The 21,889-nt window shown below is 46.8% G+C and overlaps 1 protein-coding gene and 1 pseudogene across 1 annotated transcript; one reads left to right on the top strand and one right to left on the bottom strand.

Moving 5' to 3' along the window:
• Positions 1-455: 455 nt before the first annotated feature.
• On the bottom strand, positions 456-21,772 carry DDX54 (DEAD-box helicase 54). Its single transcript, XM_061602868.1, has 21 exons — positions 21,597-21,772; positions 20,664-20,941; positions 19,161-19,287; positions 18,874-18,944; positions 17,082-17,270; positions 16,753-16,802; positions 16,417-16,458; positions 15,184-15,279; positions 14,741-14,862; positions 14,152-14,213; positions 13,438-13,569; positions 11,782-11,992; positions 10,118-10,252; positions 9,016-9,237; positions 7,480-7,553; positions 6,100-6,300; positions 4,510-4,652; positions 3,544-3,657; positions 3,273-3,377; positions 1,532-1,629; positions 456-841 (listed from the first exon to the last, which is right to left on the bottom strand). Exons 2-21 carry the CDS (start codon positions 20,739-20,741, stop codon positions 600-602), a joined length of 2,514 nt encoding a protein of 837 aa, XP_061458852.1. The 5' UTR covers positions 20,742-20,941; positions 21,597-21,772; the 3' UTR covers positions 456-599.
• LOC133373620 (5S ribosomal RNA) lies at positions 17,798-17,916 on the top strand (annotated as a pseudogene).
• Positions 21,773-21,889: the final 117 nt, after the last annotated feature.

Below are 21,889 nucleotides of genomic sequence, written 5' to 3'. Positions count from 1 at the left end.
TCATGTTACCAACAGAGGAATCCAATGCATCTCAGCTGCACTAGGGGAAACGCATGGCTCAACAGATTGCACAACCTATTTGCACAACAGAGTTACCAGCTCCCTGCTTATGCGTTCTCTTGCGCAACAATGTTCAGCTGGTGCAGAAAATATTTCACCAGCAGAACAAGTCTACGCTTAAGTGACTTTAACTCAGCACTACATGGGATACAACCCATTGAAGCCAATGGACCCAAATTATGTCATGTCCATCAATTTCAGTGGGCCAACCCTTGAGTAAGACTAACACTGGATGCAGCCCATTCTTTCTCCTTTGCATTTGAAAATGATCAGTTTCTTTTCTCAGTAAGTCATGGAGAATACAGTGAGGTGGGCGGGGGGGAGGGAGGGAAGCACACCACGAATTCGAATTCAGAACATTAATCCAAACTGATTAACAGAAAAGTTTGAAGCTGTACGACCAAAGGAGCCTTTATGCTCAAGTGAGAAGCAACACTGGTAAGGCTGCTTTAATTCTTCCCTCCGGACCCAGAGTTTACATAGCAAATAAACGGCGACAGATGGGACTTTTGGAAAGCCACGGGGCTAGCCTCGCCCGCCTACATCCTCTTCCGCATCTTGCCCTTCTTGGTGGTCCCGCGCCCAAAGGCGGTCCGGCGCAGCTCTTGGACACGCTGCCGGTTGTGCGCCCGGACGCGCTTCAAGCCACCACGCTGCAAGAAGTGCTGCTTGGCCATCTTCTTACGCTGCTTGAAGATCTGCTGCGTGGTTTTCAGCTCGGAGCGGACCTTCCCCTGCTGGGGGCCGCGGCTGCTTCGTGGGGATGGTGTGGGATGGGCACCTTGAGAAAGAAAAAACACAAGCACTGCGTTAAAAACACCCCTACTGGTCATATTACCTGAGTCAGTCCTGTCGCCATGAGTGAGAGAGAGTTCCTAAACCAGCAAGTGCCTCCCTACCCCCAAAGTGTGCTACCGGTTAAAGACCGCAGCAGTCTCTACTTTATAAAAGCAGGACAAGGCTCTAGCTCTCACTTGCAAGGAAAACCACACAGAGCAGCAGCAGGTTCTTGTTCAGGGGTTCAGAGTGAGATGTCAAAAAGACCTTGCCCCAACTCTTCTGCAAGGGTGTGGGGCGGGCAGGGTCTTAGTAAGCACAAATTTGGGCCAGCTATCAAGGTCAGCCTAAAATCTGTGGATCACTGTAAATGTGCGGAGGTTCCTTGGTACGCCAGCTGATGTTAGGAAGGATCCCCTAAAGACAGAGAGCTTGAAAAACTATTCCTCTACATATTTCGCCCTCTGCTAGCACAACAACCTTTGCAAAGGGCAAAAGAATTAAGACTTCTGAGAGGAAAGGCTTTAAAAAATTGACCAGATTTCCACTGGCAGCGGAAAGTGGTACAGTCCAGGAAAGACTGCCCAAAATGCTTTTTTTTTGGGGGGGGGGATGTTGGAATAGGCTCTTAAGTTTTAATTAGGAGACAGGGGAAACCACACACACAATCCCTCCCCTTGGGGGCCACACTCACCTCTGCCTTTCCATTTCTTCCCACCTCTGTGCTCTCCTTCAGCTTCAGAGTCAGAATCCTGCTCGTCTATCTTGTTCCTCTTTTTCCATTTATCGTAGCTGTAGCAAGAAAGGTCAAGGAGCCCAACACTTCCGTGAGCGGCCTCAACACCCCTCCTTCACTGCTTGCCGGACACCCTTCAGCCCCGCCCTCGTTGAAGAGGTCTTTGGAGTTGGGCCTGTGGAGTAGGCTGAGAGCACCTAAAAAATAAACTGCTGCAGAGGCTAAACCGCATCCGCACCTTACATTTGGAGCACTGTGATACCGCCTTAACAGCCACGGCTTCCCTCTCCCCAAGGATCCTGGGAACTATAGTTTTTAAAGGATGCTGAGAGCTGTTAGGAGACGCCTATTCCTTTCACAGAGGTACAATTCCCAGAGTTCCCTGGGAAGGATTGACTGCCAAAGCACAAGGTCCCACGGTCCAGCTAGGTCTGGAGAGAGGCTACCAGACGGCGTCAACAGTACTGAAGACTGGATTGTTTTTATATACAAATATATTTCTTTAGAGAACTAGAATTTTTCTAATCTTTTCTATTATAGAAATCCTCTTTCTTGCTTTAGTGCTGTCTCCTTGGAACTGGCCTCTCTTCCTGTATCCATGGTAACTGGTATGTTTTGACTCCAAAGATAAGATACATGTAGAACGGAACTTGTACTGAACATCTCAGCTCTCCAAGGCCTGGGACAAAACAACTTTGTAATGTAGAGAGCTCACATCTGAAATTAGAATTACTAATTCACAGCTGGTATCAGAATTACTGAGAAATTACCCGATTAGCTAGAAGTTAACGCAGACAGCATAACCACTAGGTAATCCCTATGTAACAGCTACGTAATGCTCATGTATAACCCCTTGATTGGAGATGCTAATGTCTTTCTCTAAAAGGTATAAAAACCCTATGCACGCAGTGCCACGTGGCAGAGCTCCACCAAACATCGTGGGAGACTGATCGTGTGCACGTAACCAATAAAGGCCTACCTTTGCTGCACGCCTGTGCTTTCAATTTCCTTAAGGACCCCAAGTCCAGCGAATCCCAAAATTCCCCGTCAAGACCAGTAGTCCACCTCTGTACAAGGCAGTTTCTTATGCAGGAAATCCAGCTCTAGAGCCACAGTACAACCTTTTCCAACCTTTGGGTCCCCAGACGTTGTTGGACTACAACTCCCGCCAGCACAGCCAATGGTCAGGATGTTGGACTAGATGGGCCACTGGCCTGATCCAGCAGGCTCTTGTTTATTTGATTTATTAGACGCTTGTTGCCCTAAGGTCTCCAAGCAACTTACAACGTTGTTAAAAACAAAAGTCAGTATATCATAAAATCAAAAGTAATAGAACAACAGCCACTCTCATACAGCCACAGAAAGCTTTGGCAGCACGCTCATGACACTCTTCTGTTTTAAGTGCCTGCCAAAAACCTTTCTGTTCCGCCAGGCCATTAAGAAGATGCTTCTTTCGCAACAGTTGACGTTTGCTTTTACTGTAGTTTTAATGTTTGTATTGTACAGTGGTGTTTTTTTTAGAGTGCTGTTAAGCTGTTTTGATGTTTTTTTAAAAAAAGAAATAGCTGTATTATTTATAAATAAATAAATACATAATAATACAGTCTCTCCCAGCCCTGCCTGGAGTTGAACCTGAGGCCTTCTCCATGCCAAGGGAGATGCTCTGCCCCGACCGAGCCTTCTAGAACTGGAAGGATACAGGTTGCCTTTATAGGAGCTGCTGATGTACGCCCCGCTTTCCGTGCGGATCTTCTTCTTATCCTCCTGGCTTGTCTGGCCCACAAACCGCTTCCTTTTCCGATCCCTGGAACGTGATGAGACATTGGTGGGGATGGAGGGCGGGGGTTTGAATTGTAACCGACTATCAAATCTCACAGCCCTCGTTTCTGTCTGCCACCCACACTTGCAAAAACACACAACACACCACACCACTGACCACCGCCAAACCTCCTTTATCACACGCCACTCACCATTTCAGTAGCTTCTTGTTCTTGTTCATGTTCCGATTCTCATCGCCCATCAGATCGAGGACAGCTCCCGAAGCCTGTTGCTCAAAAGCGCTGCCTTCCCCGCTGATGCACAGCCTGGGTATCGAGAGGAGGGACCGGTACGGAATGAAAGCAACCTGTCCTACCCCAGGTCAGGCCATTTGCCCATTTAGTACTGTCCACTCTGATGGTCGGGGGCTTGCCGGGATTTCAGACAGATCCCTTTAACAGGAGACGCCTGGGGCTGAGCCTGGGACATTCTGCATTCAAAGCCATGCGCATGGAAGACAGGCCATAGTTCAGTGGTAGAGCCCCTGCTTTTGCATGCAGAAGGTCGCAGGTTCAGTTCCCAGCATCTCCAGAAAAGGGGTGGGAAAAGGCTCCCAGTCTGAAACCCTGGTGTACCACAGCCAGACAGTTTAGACGATACTGGCACTGAGCTAGAGAGACGATCCCATCCGGTCCCAACATCCTGTTCTCACAGTGGCCAAACAGGATGCCCCAATGGGAAGCCTGCAAGCAGGACCTGAGCACAAGGGCGCTCTCCCCTCTTGTGGTTTCCAATAACTGGCATTCAGAAGCAAACTGCCCTCGACTGAACATCAGGAAAAACCTCTTAACTGTTAGAGTGGTACGACAGTGGAACCCATGACCTAGGGAGGTGGTGGGCTCTCCAACACTGGAGACCTTCACGAGGCAGCTGGACAGCCACCTGTCGGGGATGCGCCAAGTTGGATTCCTGAATTGCACAGAGGATTGGACTCAATGGCCTTATAGGCCCCTTCCAACTCTTTATGGAATCAATCCATCTCTTGTTTGGTCTTCCTCTTTTTCTACTCCCTTCTGTTTTTCCAAGCATTATTGTCTTTCCTAGTGAAACCACTGAACTGTCAAAACCACTGTCAACCCCTCAGATTGGAGACTGCCGCCCCATCCTCACACACCTACCCACGCTCAGTATCAAAGTCCTTGGGCCGGTACTGGATGTAGAACTCTCCGTCCTGTTGGGTCAGCACTTTCTTCTTCTTCCTGGTGACCTCTCCTGCTGGGGGCTGCTTCCGCTTGTTTCCTACCACGCTGGAGAAAACATCCTGGGGGTGGAATCGTTGAGAAAGGTTAGCAACCCTCAATGTTCGGAAGGTGAGCCACCTTGACAATATTCACCAGATTCTATAGTATTGCATCACCCAGGGAGGGATGCCTTGGACCCGGGTTTTCAAAACCACACCTTGGGTTGTCCCAAGAGGGTTGCTGGGAGTGCCCCGGTAAACTTTTTTTGTAAAAGGTTTTAAACTATTTAAACAGTTGAAAAAGATCACGTTTATTGAGACATACATCGTAGGAAAGAATATAAAAACAAGCCCATTCCATGTGATCGTGGCCAACTTTACGCAATAATTCAAAACATAAAATGAACAACTACTTAAATAACAAAAAACCCAACTGATACGGCATCCACAGTAATTTACTTTTCATCTTAAAAACCAAAAGGATATCTATTTCTAAAGGGTTCCCCTCCAAGCTCTTGGGAGTTGCCTTACTAAAAGATAACCAGTGCCATCTAAATTTCAGTTGAGATGTCGGCTTAGTGTACATTATAACCTAGGCAAACTTAAGAGTTAAGGGTCTTAAGAAGTAAGACCCTTGTGGTATGGTACCACAGGACATCAAATATCCATATATCTGCATGTTATGGTTATTGACCTGTGTGCCTTGTTTTTATTTTTATTGCTGTGGTCTTCATAACTGGGCTCAATGTTGGGGGTGGTGAACCTCTGGCCTGGGGACCATATGCAGTTCTCAAAGCTTCCCTATCTGCCCCTTGGGACTGTCCTCTGGCCACACCCCTTCTCCCTAGGCCACACCCCTCACCAGCCCTGCTTTGCAGCCTCCCTTGAGCATCTTTGCCTTGCTGGGTTGTGTGCTTGAAGTCTGAGAATGCCTCTTGATTGCCTGGATAGAAGATAGAGAGGAGTGTGGATATGTGCAAAAAACCTACCCTGTACAAACAATAAAAAACTACATTTGATGCTCCGCCCGCTTCTGCCTCTGGTCCAGCCCATCACTGGCATGTGGCCCTCAAGGCTGCCCAGAACAGAATGCGGCCCTTGAGCTGAAAAAAAAAAGGTTCCTCACCCCTGGTCTGTGCCGCAGATCCTCTGGAAGCGCTTGGCAAAGTCTCAGAAAGCAGTTTTGTCACTGAATTTCAAATTCTTGATTGTCATTAAACCCTCTCCCAAGTTTCTAGCCCATATGATTGTGAACTGTGTATGGTCAATGCCAGGTGAAGAGTTGTATTTCCAGCCATCAGAGGGTGAGCTGTCAGTGCCCTATATAGCTCTCTGATGCAAATCATGACCAGCAGTCACATAAAATAAGTAATGCAAAGGAAGACAGAGTCACGCAAATGTGCTTGATTTGCATTGTACAGGTTGCAGAATCCATCTTTTCTTATTGCAGAATATGGGCTTCTTTGTGCAGAGTTTTGTTTTTAACTGAGGTGCAAAAAAGACCCACAAGTCCCATCCACAGCTGTACCTGAATGGGTTCTTCTCCTTCCTCCGATTCTCGCTCAGCAGCAGCTAGCGTGGCCAGGCCTTGGACCTTCGCTGCTGCCAAGGAGAGCCTCTCTTGCTGCTTCCGCTGGTGCCGGTCAATGAGCTGCCGGTCACGGCTACGTTTGGCACGCATGACATTGCTGGCCAGGGTCTTGTTGGTGGCGTTGATTTCAAAGATGGTCTAAACAGCAAGAACAGCAGCACATGGTGTGATGCTTTGCAGTGAAGCACCCAGAGTGGCGCCAGCAGGCCACGCAACTGGGCAGCCAACAAGGCGCCAGCATCCTGGCCTGGCCCACCACAGAAGCACACCAGACTGCCCATCTTAACGTTTCCCCCCCATCCCCAGTGCTCCAATCAGTGCTAGGCCCTATTTTTGCAAGCTGGCATTTTAGTTTCCTGCAATGCCTACGAGTGACACGAGATCAAGAAGTGCTTCGTGGGTAACTTAAAACGGCAGCTCCCGGATCCAGCCATCCACTGCTGATCAGAGCGCCGCTTCCCAACAGGTAAGTCCACCAGGGCGCTAAGTATATAAGCAGAGCCCTGCTGGGTCAGGCCAAAGGCCCATCTAGTCCAGCATCCTGTTCTCGCAGCGGCCAACCAGATGCCTAAGGCAGGCCTGCAGTGATGACCTGAGCGCAACAGCACCTCTCCCCACTGGTGAAACTTGGAAGCTCTTTTTCCCAGCCATGCCTCCCACCCAGGTAGGGAGCACAGCAGTCTCAAATTCCAGAGGCCTTGTTAAATTCACACCTGCGTTTTTAAAGGCTAAAAGCACAGAACTGTTGCAAGGCCCAACAGTTGATCTGTTTAATCTATTATGTTTAAAAATAAGCTTGTTTTAACTTGTTTTTTTCCCTTGAAGCTCAGGGAATATTCTGTTTAGTCTACTATGTTACGAGTACCCCCCCCCGTATTTCTCGTACTTCATTTTATATGCAATGTTTATATTATGTCTTGATACTAAAGAGGATGTTTTGTTCAGTTAATTGTATTTTATTGATTGTGGGGGTTTTTGGATCTGTTTTAAGATGTTTTGATTTATGTCGTACACCGCTTACAGTTCTATTTAAATATAAACGGTATATAAATGGTCTAAATAAATACATAACTCCGCTGCTGATCTTCCCATAACACAAGACTATACACAATGGAGCCCCCCTCCCCAAAGCACACAACACCACAAACAAGACCCACAACTTTATAAAAATGTATATTAAATTCTCGTAGCGGCCATGCACCATAGATCATTTAGTGTTTGCATGGTGCATTGCCACAATGACAATTTAATATACCTACTTCTAAAGGCCTTGCTGTTGTTTGCGTTCTTGTGGCCTTCCCACAATGCTATGCTTACTGCCTTGGAACGGTAAGCTTTGATGCTGTCCACAAATTTTAGCCGCTCCATCTCTTCGTCCTCAAAGCGCAAACCTTAAAAGACACAAGGGGGGGGGAGATTATTTGTCTGGTATAGCAGTAGCTGTCGCAGCCTAAGACTGGAAACAAAAACAGGTCAGCATCCAAAGAACCTCAAAGAGAGAGAAAAAATCCCCCCCAAAATAGTCAGCCTAACACTGGAAAGACCGAAGTTCCAATTCCCATTGAGCCGTGAAGGTCGCTGCACAACCCTGGGCAGGCCACTTTCTTAGGCCAGCCGACATTACAGGGTTGTCGTGAAGGGATGTAAATGTAATAAATAAACAAAGAAACCAACAAATAAAGCTGTACGGTTCTTTAATCCAGGGGTTCCCAAACCAGGCGGTCTGTTGAATGTTCACATTAAATATATTGATTTTCATTGTTTATTTCTTACATTGTCTTTTACTGTATTACAATTTGAATCCTCTGGAACATAACTTGTAATAAAATAAGATGCAACGGAAGAAACAGAAGAAGCAATAAAAGGAACACTTTTAATCATGAAGCACCGAGCAGAGTGCATTACAGTTTCCATAACAGGCCAAAAAAGCGTTAAGTGATCCTCAAGGAAGAATTGCTGAGTGATCCCCAGCAATTCTCAAGGAAGAAAAGGTTTGGGAACCACTGCTTTAACCAGCATTTTATACCCCTTTGAACGCCTTCTAGGAAAGGCAGGATATAAATGAGAAAAACCTACAAGTCAGGCAACAGTTTAGGTCCACCTCCGCACCAGACACTTAAAGTATAATAACGATAAGGACCCTCTCTAGTTGTGAATATAATTTGTTTTAAATTCTTTTTAATATTGTATTTTATATTGTTGTGAACTGCCCTGGGACCTTCTAGTGAAGCGCAGATAATAAATTTAATCATCGTCATCTGCACCATACATTCCGATAGCGGAAGCAGAGTTTAGCCATAATCTTGTATCACTTTAAACCGTCTTGGTTTCTCCCAAACAATCCCAGGAATTGGTTTGTTAAGCATTCTGAGAGATGTTAGAAGATCTGTGTTCCCCACAGATTTACAGTTCCCAGAGCAGATTAACAATCAGTCCCTCTTCCTAGGGAACTCTAGGAATTGTAGGGAATAGTAAGTGTACGATACTGCATTACGCAACACGAGGCAGTAGCAGAATTTTGGGCGGTCCCATCTCTTGCATATGGGCGCATATTGTTATTACTGCACGCTCCCTCCTGGGAGCAACTCCCTGACTGCTGCAAATCAGTGCATAATGGGAGAAAGGTTTAGCATAGCTGTTTCTCCAATGAGCTCTTGACCATGCAGAGCAAGGATGGAGAACCTCTGGCCCTCCAGATGTTGCGGGACTCCAACTCCCAGCAGCCAGCATGGCCAGCCATCAGGGATGATGGGAGATGTGGTCGAGCAGTATCTGGGAATTCAAAGGTTCTCCGCCCCCGACACGGAGGAAGAGCCCCCCCCCAATTCTTTTCCGGGGGCAGAACATACTCACTGAACAACGGGTGGATGCCCAGGAGGCTGAAGTCCGTTTCTTTGACCCTCTTGATGGACTCTGGCGACGGACCGGGCCGTGACTTCACATACTGCTTCTGGGCGTTGTCAGAGATGCGCCGGAGGTTCTGCAGCTCCAGCGAGCGCTCGTGATCCGTCTGCAGCAGGCTGTCCTCATCATCAAGGATGCTCTGGGGGACGCGCCCAAAGACGCCGTCTGCATCTAAAAATGGAAGAGAAGTGGTCAAAGAGCCAAGGGGGAACTTGCTTTGGGGGGGGGGCTCCATCCAGAAATGGAATGGGGTACTTCTATGGGAAGGGCTTTCTTGGCACCCCAGCTATGGAATCATTTCAGTGCTGGGCAAAACCTCACTTCACCTGACCTGCTTCCCCCCCCCCCGATGCTTGTGTTTGTTTTTATTTTTGCTTTGCCGCCGTCACTCTCTGAAAACTCTATGATGCTACAAGGGTTCATTTGTGTTTGGTTGTTGACCGTAGCTTTATTGATTTATTTTGGGCAAGCAGCCCTGGGCGTGTGTGTCTTTCTAAAAGGACAAATTTCGAATTAAGAAATGCAAATAAAAACTGCATTTACCTGCACATTAAAAACAAGAGTAAAGCAAGGCAGAATTCTCCCAGTACCGTGGTTCAGGGGGAGTAGAGCGTGAGGCTGTGAAGCAGTTTATGAATGTGTGAAATAAAGTAAAATAAATACTGGGAGGAAGGGCAGGATAGAAATCAAATAATAAATAATAATAAATGTCTTGTATTGTACGATAGCCTTTTTGGTGTTTGCTCTGTAGGAATCTGTCTGAAAACGGGGAAGGGCTGTAGCTCAACAATAGAGCATTTGCTCTGCATGCAGAAGGTCCCAAGTTCAATTTCTGGCAACTTCAGGTAGAGCCGGAGAGACTCCTGTCCTGAAATCCTGGAGAGCTGCTGCCAGTCAGTGTAGACAATATAGAGCCAGATGGACCAATGGTATGGCTCAATGTAAGGCAGCTTCCTATGTTTCCGACCAACGCATCATCCTTGTAATCAATGAGAAAACGATTCCCAAGTACAAGACTGCTACTGTCACTGCGGACGAAGGGAGGACCTACCTGTGGGCTTCTCGTGGGGGCTGGCAAGGACGAGGGGACGGCCTAGAAAAAGATGCAAGTCGAAAACGTAGGGGGTTTCGTCAGGGGCCACCAGGGAGTAGGCAGTGCCACTCCTCCCAGCCCGGGCCACTCTGCCTGGAGAGATCAGGAGAGAGAAGAAATTTTAGATTGCACAAAAAGGTTTATTTAGCTATGACTTGAGAGACAGAGCATGAGAGAGGCAATCTGGGGAAAGCTGAACAGCACACAGGCACAAACATTGCAGTCAAAGGGCCCCAGTCCACATACAGTTTGATGAGCACTTCCTGTTCCCAGTTGACAATGGCACCAATGCCAAGCAAATAGGGCTTCCTCCACAGAGATAAGTAGGTAAAGAGTCCTCTTCTTGTCTCTGTGGCACGGTCCTGACATCCAAGTGGAAGCTCGCAAGGAGGAACAGGAAGCGAGAGGCCATGTTCTTTCTCTAGCACAGACGTTCCCAACATTTTGGTCCCCAGATGTTGCCTGACTACAACTCCCATCAGCCCCAGCCAACCTGGCCAACAGTCAGGAACGATGGGAATTGTAGTGCAGCAACATCCGGGGTACCAAAGGTTGGGAAAAGCTACTCTCGCCCATTCTCAGCTCTGGTGTGGTACAGCTGCTCTCTACTCCTAGAGGCTGATATGGGGGAGCATCAGCTCAGGAAATGCCAGATATACTGGCTTGCAGATATAATTCCTTCTATGTACAACGTTCACGCAGTGTGTGCTGTTGCTTATGTAGCCAAAACAGCATCACCCACACACAAGGGAGAGGTTATCAGCAAGTTCAGCGGGAACCTCCGAGTTGTCCACACACACACCCTTTTACAGGACAACCACTGGAACAGCCCAATGATGACTCCAAGGCCCCAGTGGCCACAGACTCATCTTTGAGGAGTGGGGGCAGCGGAATGGAGTATCTCAGAGGGGCACGTCACGCTGCAACATTTTGTTGCACATCCCACTTGTATGTATACTAGCCTATAAAGGTGCCCTGTAAAAGGTTCTAATTAGAATATAGTGAAATAGGTAGAATCATCTGCTACCCGATTCGTCTACCTGGAAATGCCTGGGACTGATCCTGGGATCTTACTTATTGTACTATTCATATGGCCCACCACCTTTCACAATATGATGGTTTACAAAAATTTAATATAATAATAATAATAATAATAATAATTATTATTATTATTATTATTATTATTTCAATTTCTTATCCATCCTTCACCCTAAAGTTCCAGGGCAGGTTACAGCAATTTAATATTCAATATTAAAAACAGTTTAAAACAAATTACAGTCACAGGAATAAAGTGGGTCCTGTAAAAATGTATCTACATATCTATATCTCAAAACAATAATAAATTAAATCTATAAAAGAAATCTGTAAAATTATAAATTGCTTTGAGACATTTTACATAGTAAGTGATAAATAAAAAAATAAAAAAACATCAAAATAACAAAAACTTTTTCTTAAAAGTCATGCCAGCACATCCAGTTTTAAAAAATAATCTTCACCACCAAGCTGTTCTTGCCTCTGTCCCAAGCCCTCAGAAGCTGGCTTAGATGTACCAGGAGTTTGAGCCAATGCATGGCAGCTTTCACAGGTTAAGCTGCGCAAGGTGCCAGACCTCAAGAACTCACCAACACGGTGGAGGAACAGCTTGGGCTTGGCTGGGAAGCTATAGTTGATCACATTGTCTAAGAAAGGGATGTCGATCCCACGGGCAGCCAAGTCGGTGACTATCAGCACAGAGCACTTGCCGTGGATGAACTTGCCAACATTGATCTTGCGAGCGGTCTGGTCCAGAGAGCTGTAGACATGGGTGCAGTTCACACCCTGTGCTGTCAAGAGCTGCAAGAGCAGCAATGAAAACTGAGTAAGCTGGACTTCAGCAAGTCAGGAGAAAGCAAAGTATGGTGCATGTTCTTCAGGCCTCTAAGGGTCACAGCACAGGACTGAACCTAGAACTGACCTATTCACTCCCCAACCCTTTTCTTGAAAAACAGAAACTGTTTTACGTTTCTAGCCCTCAACACTTCACAGATATATAAAAAAACCATACACACATTCGTTTCAGAAGTATACCTTCCCATGTCCTGCGCAGACAATCCCAACTTGACAAGGAAATCTTAAAAACCTCTCAGTCAGATATAACTGGGGTTACATCGAGAGGCACCCCAACACTGATGCTGTTTAATTTGATCAGGGACAATGCACCTACAGATCTGAAATTGTTAGCGAGGATCTTGTTGACGGCAGTGAAAACTGCGTGGGTTAGAAAACGGAAGTGTCACAATAAATCCCAGCTGATTGGGAGTGACTATTAACATTTCCAGAACTGGCAGAAATGGATAAGCTAACTGATCTGATCTGAAGGAAGACTGCAGAATATCAGCTTTGTCAAGGGGTCACAAAAGTGGATTCTGCAAGCCCTTATGGTGGCTGAGAAAGTTATTAGGCCACATCCGGATCTTACATCTCAAGCCATATCACACCGCTAAACAGTTATGGCTTCCCCCCAAAGAATCCTGGGAACTGTAGTTTGTTAAGGGTGCTGAGAGTTGACCCCTATTCTCCTCCCAGAGCTACAAATCTCAGAGTAGTTTAACAGTCAGTCCCTCTTCCCAGGAAACACTAGGAGGAGAATGGGGGGGGGTCGCCTAACAACTCTCAGCACCCTTAACTATAGTTCCCAGGATTCAAGGGTGCTGAGAGTTGTTAGGAGACCCCCCATTCTCCTCCCAGCGTTCACATGGCTTATAATCGTCAATTTCATTAAGACACCAATTTGGACTGCTAATGTAAATGTATAACCAACGGAATATTGTCAGTGTCAGCTGGAAATGTATTTGTTGCTTTTTTACAAAAAACAAACCAGTTTTTCTGTTTTTTCTTTTTTCTGGTTACAATTGAATTATTTTTTAAAAAATGGGGGAAACTTTGTTAAGAGATGGACTTGTTTTGTTAATTACTAGAACGCAAGACATGGAAATATAAGGCACAAAACAAACTTTTTTGTTGTTATTAGAGCTGATGAAAATAATAAAAATAATTGTAAAGCAACGATGGTGGGGTGAACACTAATTTAGCAAAACAAAATCTTTTTCAGGAGGGGGAGCATAACGGATTTTTAAAAAGTCTTTATTTTTTAAAAAAGGAGGGTTTGAGGAAGGATTTGAAGTCAGCGAGGGAGCACTAATGCAGTGTTTTAGGACAGGGCAAGACCCACATCTCTGCCTCCCTCCACATGGATCTTAAGAGGACCCGCTCACTCCCCACAGACACACACCACATACCTCTTTCAGGTATTCCGTATGATGCTTAGTGGCTACAAAGACAATTGTCTGGTCCTGCGGTCTCACGACCGTCCTCAGCAGATACAACAGGAGAGATGGCTTGTCATCGGCACGGACGTGATAGAAGGAGAGCTGTGGGGATTATTAGTGGTTTTATTTAGTAGCAATAATTCCCTGTTTATGGATTGCCGTCCCCAGTGTGGTGAGTCTGTCTCCTAAAGGGCAACATCTTCTTTTTCTCCCACCCCACAAGAACACAGGCAGTCTTATTGCAATGTTACTGTATCACCCAAATTTCCTCCTTCTGGGAGGAAGGACGGGATATAAATTTAATAAATAAATAAGTTTCGCTACTGAAGACAGCTTCAAGATAGGGAGTGGCTGTATTGGTCTGCCAATTGCAGGGGTAGTGCAGAATAGGAACACAGGAGGCTGCCTTATACTGAGTCAGACCATTCGCCTATGTCGCTCAGTATTGCCTACACTGACTGGCAGCGGCTCTCTAGTGTTTCATGCAGGGGTCTGTCCAAGCCCTACCAGGAGATGCCGGAGATGGAACCTGGGACCCTTGGCATGCAAGGCAGATGCTCTGCCGCCGAGCTACAAGCCCGTCTAAGAGTTGCACATGCCCAGCACCAATTTCAGCAGATTCCAGTGCCGGCCTCTGCTGGCCCCAAAACCAGCCCTTCCAAGGAGCAGGTGGTTCCTCCCTACCTTGAGCTGCTCGCTCAGTTTGGACTCCACATCCAGTCGGATCAACACTGGCTCAGTAAGACCTAAACAGAAGAAGGGGAGGGGAAATAGCCACATTTAAAAAATGCAGGCCACCCAAATCACACAGACAATGCCAGCTACCAGCCAAATGAACTAACTAACAGGGCCCTTCTCAGGCTGGGAATTAGCATGGCATCAGTGGCTACCAGCCATGACGGCTATGTGCTGTCTCCACTGCCAGGGACAACAGGCCCCTGAATATTAAATGCTGAAAATCACAAGTGGGTAGAGTGCTCTTGCGCTCGGGTCCTGCTTGCAGGCTTCCCACTGAAGCATCTGGCTGGTCACTGTGAGAACAGTACCATAGCATCACAGAACAGTAGAATTGGAAAGGGCCTACAAGACCATCAAGTCCAACTTCCTGCTCAGTGTCGGATGAGCATGCCAAACTAGATGGGCTACTGGCCTGATCCAGCAGGCTCTTCTTACGTTCATCGGTAAAAACACAACATTGTTCCTCAAGGGCCTACTTTGAGATTGGGCCGCCAGTCTGCAAAGGCTGAACCCAAGACCATGTCTGTCCCCTTACCGGCTCGGGCAAACTCCACCAGCAGTTTCGGCAAGGTGGCAGAGAAGAGGACTGTCTGGCGGTTCTCGGGCAGTCTCGAGATGATCTCTTGGAGCTGCTCTGCAAAGCCCATCTCAAAGAGCCTGGTGAGGTAAGCAGCGAAAGGAGTTCAGTAGACGGATAAAGACGCCCAGGGAAGAGAAGAACTAGCGGGCTATGCTTCTGTCAGAATTCTAGATCTGCATGTGTCTCAGCCGAGCAACCCAGGCATCTCCAGGTAGGGCTGAAACCCTGAAGAGCTGCTGCCAGTCAGAGTAGATGATACTGAGCTCGATGGGCCAATGTTCTAACTCGGGACAAGGCAGCTTCCCGGCTTCCTGTTGCAAGTGTCCCAACCAGATCTCCTTTTTGGAGGAGCGAACGCTCCCCGAGTGGCCGATAACTCAGCAGGGCCTGAGACTAACCTGTCCGCTTCATCAAAGACCACGTATTCGACGCTGTGCAGCTTGAGCTTCATCTCCACGGCCACGTGCATCAGCCGGCCAGGAGTGGCGATGATTCTAGGAGGAAAGCAAAGGATACAGCGGCTGCTTGGGGGGCAAGGAGAGGGCACTCCCCTCAGCTGCCTGCTTAGGGGTCAGGAGATAAGTTAAGCCTAGCCGTGGGACCCAAGAACCAGCCGTGGAGCCGCAAAGAGCTCGTTGTCACAGATATTGCCACCGTGTTTGGACTGTATAACTTTCGGCTGCAGGTGCAGCATGTATGATTGAATGCTCTTCTATGTTTCCATGTGTGTTCCTCACGACTGGCAATTCAGAGGGTTATTGCCTCCAGCAGTTTTGCCGCCCTGGGCTTGAAGGGCAGGATATAAATCTAATAAATAAATATATCCCCCCCCATTTTTTAAAATGCTCTCTGCGTGAAGAAAACCAGAATGTCAGTGAGAAGGGCTCCTTGACATGCTAGCTTTCAATGTGCGTGGACCCCCTCCATCTTTCAGTAACATGAGCTCCCGCCTGCAGTCTGATGTGATACAATCTAGATACAATTTATCCACTCTCATGGAGGTCTTAGCCCAGGTGTGGGGAACTTTCAGCCCTCCAGATGTTGCTGAACTACAACTCCCATCATCCCTGGCCATGGCCATGCTTGCTAAGGTTGATGGGAGTTCTAGGTCAAGCAATGTCTACAAGGCCAAAGGTTCCCCACACTTGATTTAACCAATGATTGTTTATAATTTACTCATTTTATTCAACAACCTTTATATACTGCATGACTATAAATAGAACCTCTAAGTGGTTCACAAAAAATAAATAAAACAAACATTACAATTGTCAATAAAAAGGCAAAGTTTAAAGCATTAAAAAAATCAAAATATAATTAAAGCCAACAGTTAAAAACTAAAAACAGATTATAACACACACCGGCATTCTACATGTTTAGGTAGGCTTGCCAAAACAAAAATGTTTTAAGCAGCGAAGTACAGCGAAGGTGCCTGCCTGATGTCAACCGGCAGGGAGTTCCAAAGTGTGGGCGCTGCCATGCTGAAAGATCGATTTCTTACAAGTGCGGAATGAATTGTGGCACCTGAAACAGCACTGGTTCCGCAGATTGAAGAGGTCAAGTGGGCAAATAAGGGATTGAGTGGGCATATATTGTTCTTGGACAGGGTCAGCAGCCCAAGTTTTCAGACTTACATATCAGGGTTTTCATGCAGAGCTGCAAACTGGTCTTCCATCCTAGAAAAGAGAGAGAGAAGGCAAATAAAGAGTTTTAGGGAATGCAGAAAAAAACCTCTTAGCTCCAACCTTGACAGACACACTCAGATTCTACGGCACTTTTAAGCATCAACGCAGGATACACTATATTTGCTTTTGTAGACGGCAGCCAGCTTCAGATGGGTGCTGGGTCAGATGGACTTTTAGGTCCGATCCAACAGGGCTTTTCTTACATTCTTCAGCAACATTACTTCCCATGAGCCCTAAATAATGATGATGCAGGTCAGAAATATTTAAAATAAACCCCAAACTCACTTGTCCCCTCCAAGGATCAGGGCCGTTTTCAGGCCTGTGAATCGGCCGAGCTGCAGGGAGAGAGAAAAGGAGAGTTAAAGACCAGCAAGGCAAGGACTTGACAGGCCACATGCTTGATCAAGCCCACCTCTCCTTGATCTAAGAAAGCTTGCAGAACACGTAACAAAATCTTGTGGCAGTATGTTCCACTGGTCAACTGCACATTGTCCCTGGATCTCCTCAGTCTCAGAGAGCTCAAACTGTTAGCACAAATGCTTCTAAGATCCAGCTGCACAACATTTTTCTGGCATTCTTCAGTCCTAGGCTCCCTGCCACAAACTTCGGATTACCTCCTTGGTGAACTTGAGGGTCTGCAAGGCAAGTTCCCGGGTGGGCGACAGGATGAGGGCGCGTGCGCCAGTCTTGGCGCTGTGCACCTTCAGCTTCTCAAACATGGGAATAAGGAAACAGGCCGTCTTTCCACTCCCTGTCCTTGCCATCGCAACCACGTCCTTGCCGTCCAGAATCAGGGGGATGGTCTGAAAAACAAGCCGATTTCAACTGAAGATTCGGGGGAAAATCTAACAGCAGTATCAAGCTGAAAGTCCAGGATGGGAAGCCTTTGTCTGCCTGAGGGCTGCATCCCTTCAGGGGCAACCTCTTGAGGGCCACATGTCAGGGGCTGGTGGGCCAATGGACACACTTCTTGGAAGTCAGAGGTTTCTACAGGGATGTCCCTCCACCCAGGCAAGCAAGAGGAATTATGACAAGTCAGCTAGGCAAAAGAATTAGAGGGTGTGGGGGAGGGTCAGTAAGGGGGTGTGGCTTGAGGAGGCATGGCCTGGGAAAGAGTCCCGAGGGCCTGACAGAGAAGCCCAGAGGGCTGCTTCTGGCCCGTGGGCCTGAGGTTCCCCACCCTAGCCTTCAATTATGCTTTTCAACTCTGTGGAGGTCCGGATCTTCCAGAGGGCTTCCCTCTCCAGTATGCAACAAGGCAGGCTAATCAATCAGCCTTCTGCTGCTGGAAAACAATTGTATCATTTATTTACTTTGAGTATGAGGCTGTGCCTATGGCCATACTACCCTTAACATGCCTGATCTTGTCTGATCTTGTAAGTTAAGCACGGTCAGGCCTGGTTAGTACTTGGATGGGAGACCACCTGGGAATACCGGATGCGGTAGGCTTGGAGGAAGGCAATGGTAAGCCACCTCTGAATACCTCTCACCATGAAAACCCTATGAATATATCCAAAAAAGATTCATAGGGTCACCATAGGTCATAATCGACTTGAAGGCATATAACAATAATTAGGCTGCAATCCTAACCATGAAGCAAGGCCCACTGACTTCAATAGGACTTGTTTCCAAGAAGACATAGTTAGGATTGTGCCATTAAGACAGCATTCTCTAGAAGACTTACAACCAAGTTTAAAGTCAAAATGGTTAAAAACGGTAATCATCAAAGTCAACACCATGATCCCCCATATTGCAGATGGGGTGGGGAGGTTGAGAGAGAGAGAGAGTAATTAAGTAGATTGATTTTAATTTAAATAAAATGTGCACATGAACAGAACAGCCACGCTTCTAAAGCAAAAGTTCAAGACGGTGGCCTAGATGGACCCTTTGGGATTATTATTTAACAAAATGTATATACCACTTGCGTCTAGAAAATGCTGATTTACAAAAACATTAAAACAATAAATAAAAACAGTTGAAAACAAGTAATTGAAAACATTTCTAAAACCATTAAAACAGCAATAGACTAAAAAGAGATTTAAACACGTCAGTGTCTGTAGTCTGGATAGGCTTGCCTAAACAAAAACAATTTAAGCAGGTGCCAGAAAGAGTACCATGAAGACTCCTGCCTGATGTCAGTAGGCAGGGAGTTCCAAAGTGTAGTAGCTGCCACACTAAACGAATGATTTCTTACAAGTGCGGAATTAGTATTAGGCGGCACTTGCAACTGTGCCCAGTTCCAGGGTATACAGAAATTGTATCCAAATGTTCAGTCGTACTCGGAGCAGACCGACTGAAAATAATGGACATGACGAACTTGGGCTCATTCATTTCAATGGGTCTACTCTGAGTAGGACTTTGTCATATGCAACCATTGATCTGGTAGGGCACTTCCTACGTCCTTACCTTCCTCTGGATGGGAGTTGGGATTTTGTATCCTTTCTTCATGATCCCTTTGAACACAGGGTAACCCAGACCTGGGGAAGAAAACAGTTCAGTGAACTTTGCCACCAGCATTTTCAAGTTTGTAGTGATGGGGAGGGGCATCATGGGATTGCCCCCCCTCCCAATTCCTGAAGTGCATTGCCTTCTACTGCAAAGATCAATAATGCAAGAACAGTAATCTTGACACGGTGCGGCGCCCTACTCCACCAGCCAACCTCCCAATATTTAAAAACCTGCCCCGCACTCACCCATGGACTGAAAGCCCCCCGATTTCTTCTTTTTCTTGTTCTGGGCCCGAACCATTTCCTGGGTGTCTGGTTCGACATCAGACGCACAATCGGAAGTTGGGAACGCTGGAGTTGGCATCTCGTAGTCCTTTGGGCAAGGCCAGAAAGGAGGCATAGGGATGAGTTCATATACGGAACAGCAACCGGTGGAATCATCCCCTGTCGTGCTTAATGGCCTTAGGGTCACAGGAGCAGCGGCCAATTCAGTTCAACCATGCGCTGCGTGAAGAAGCCCTTTGCTGGGGTCTGCCCCAAATCTTCCAACATGCAGCTTGATTGGATGCCCACGAGCCCGAGTATTATGAGAGAGGGAGAAAAACTTTTCTCTGTCCAATTTCTCCGTGCCATGCATCATTTTATATCACTCTGTCGCGTTACCTCTTCCTCGCCTTTTCCTCTAAATTAAAAAGCCTCAGATGCTGCAACCTTTCCTCTTAGTGGAGTCGCTTCATCCTCTTGGTCTTGTTGGTTGCCCACTTTTGTGCTGTGGGTTAGGGTGCACTGCAGTCAGCACTGGACCCCATGTCCTGAGCCACCATTTTCTCTCTAAACCTGCCCCCTACTCTTATTCTGCACCAGACCCTGGTGCACAGGTGGGGAACCCATAGCCCCTCCAGATGTTGCTAGACTACAACTCCCATCATCCCCAGCTATTGGCCATGCTGGCTGTTGAGAGCTGGCAACCAACAACATCTGAAGATCAGGTTCCCCATTACTGCTCTAATGGATGGGCTCCAGTATTCTCATAATAAAGAAACTAGACCTCAAGAGTCTTAAGTTGCCCCCCCCCAAGAGTACAGTAGGAACTTTAAACCAGGGACTTCTGGTCCTCCTGGAGTCGTTTGCCTCTGAGTTTCATCAGCCTCGGCCAGCATTCCCAATGGTCAAGATGATGGGAGTTGAAGGCTCCCTTATGAGGAAAGGATGCAGCATTTGGGGCTCTTTAGTTTACAAAGAAGGCGAGGAAAAGGCGACACCATAGAAGCGTGTAAAATTAGGCACGGCGTGGAGAAAGCGGATAGAGAAAAGTTTTTCTTCTCCTCTCATAACACTGGGACTCGTGGACAGCCAATGAAGCTGCATGTTGGAAGATTCGGGACACAAAAAGAAAGGACTTTGGTTGAACTGTGGAATTCGCTCCCACAGGAGGCAGGGAAGGCCACCAACCTCGACGGCTTTACAAGGGGACTAGAGAAATGCATGGAAGGTGAGGCTATCAATGGCTACTAGCCATGTTGGCTACGCTCTGCCTCCACAGTCAGAGGCCGCATGCTGGTGCTGGTGCGCTCAGGTTCTGCTTGCAGGTTTCCCATTGGGGCATCCGGTTGGCCACTGCGAGAACAGGATGTTGGACTAGATGGGCCACTAGCCTCACCTAGCTGTACAGCTCTTAAATCCAACAGCACATTCCCTGCTTTCAAGCCCCGGCACCTCTCCTTTCCTGCCGGGGGATCGCCCAGTTACCTGTTGCTCATCCAGATCCCGATCCTTACACCGACGCTGCCTTTTCCTCCTCCGTCCCGAGGCCTGAGCTGGAGCCATGGAAAGGCTACAAAAAAAGCCTCCTCCCGGCCAGAGAAGCGACTCGCCACCAGGAAGGCAAAGCCACGTGCGTCAAACTGGGCAGTCTAGGGGCGGGGCTCGCTTGAGTGGGTGGGGCGTTCCTTAAACCCCGCCCTTTTTGTTGGAGACGCACCACGAGTGGCTACTTTCTCTGCCACTCACGGCTTGGACGTAGGGTTCTGTAGAGATAAAAAAAGGGTAAATGACCTCATTTCATGTCCTGCTAAGGAACCTCCGGGTTAATTTGGACGCCGACATTTTTGTTATTATGTAACGTAGTGGGCTTTAGTCTGTGAAATCTTTTGCCGCAAAAAAGTGTGTTGGGCTGCAATCCAGTACATGTCCACTCAGAAGTAAGCTCTATTGGGTTCAATGGGACTTACTCCCAGGTAAGCGTGTATTGGATTACAGCCTTATTATTGTTATTGTAGTTATTTATTACATTTATATCCCGCCCTTCCTTCCAGTAGGAGCCAACGGAGGCAAATAAAAACACTAAAAATACTATAAAATATCAGAAAAACAAACATTAAAATGTTTTTTTTTTAAAAAAAGCTTTAAAACATCTTTGAAAGCAATACTAAGTCTTAGTCTTTTATTTATTTATTAACTTTATATCCCGCCCTTCCTCCCAGAAGGAACCCAGGGCGGCAAACAAAAACACTCTTAAGACAAAAGACTTTAAAATATATTAAAAACCAAACATCTTCAAGGGCATTAAAACCAAACAACTTATAAATAATAATAATAAAATAAAATTTTATTTGTGAGTCGCCTATCTGGCCGAATAAACGGCCATACATACATATTCAAACAAAACATTTTTAAAAACACCTTCAGCTTTAAAAACATCTTTAAAAAAACAATTCCAACGCAGACTTGATGTCGTTATGGTGGCACAAGACGTTTTGTGCCACCCCCTCTGCAATCCTCATAAATCACAGTGACAGTGATCATCTGCAAGAATAAGGTCCCAGGTTCAACCCCTGGCACCTCCAGTTTAAAGGATCTAGTATGAGAAAAGACCCTCCCAGCCTGAAATCCTAGAGAGCTGCCAGTGGCAGTCAAATCCCCCGGCGGAACGGGACCAGGATAGCTGATATAAGGCAGCCCGGTAAGTGGATGTT

Source organism: Rhineura floridana, chromosome 19 (genome assembly GCF_030035675.1).
Source record: "Rhineura floridana isolate rRhiFlo1 chromosome 19, rRhiFlo1.hap2, whole genome shotgun sequence".
NCBI classification, from domain to species: Eukaryota; Metazoa; Chordata; class Lepidosauria; order Squamata; family Rhineuridae; genus Rhineura; species Rhineura floridana.
The sequence above is the reverse complement of the archived record's forward strand: the minus strand, read 5'-3'. Positions and strand labels throughout refer to the sequence as shown.

Coding starts and splice junctions, on each gene's coding strand:
- DDX54 (XM_061602868.1), bottom strand. CDS start 20,741: ATGGCTCCAGCTCAGGCCTCGGGACGGAGGAGGAAAAGGCAGCGTCGG. Junction 15,280..16,416: donor CTGCATGAAAACCCTGATAT/GTAAGTCTGAAA, acceptor CTTTCCTCCTAG/AATCATCGCCACTCCTGGCC. Junction 842..1,531: donor GAAGAAATGGAAAGGCAGAG/GTGAGTGTGGCC, acceptor TTCTTTCTCAAG/GTGCCCATCCCACACCATCC.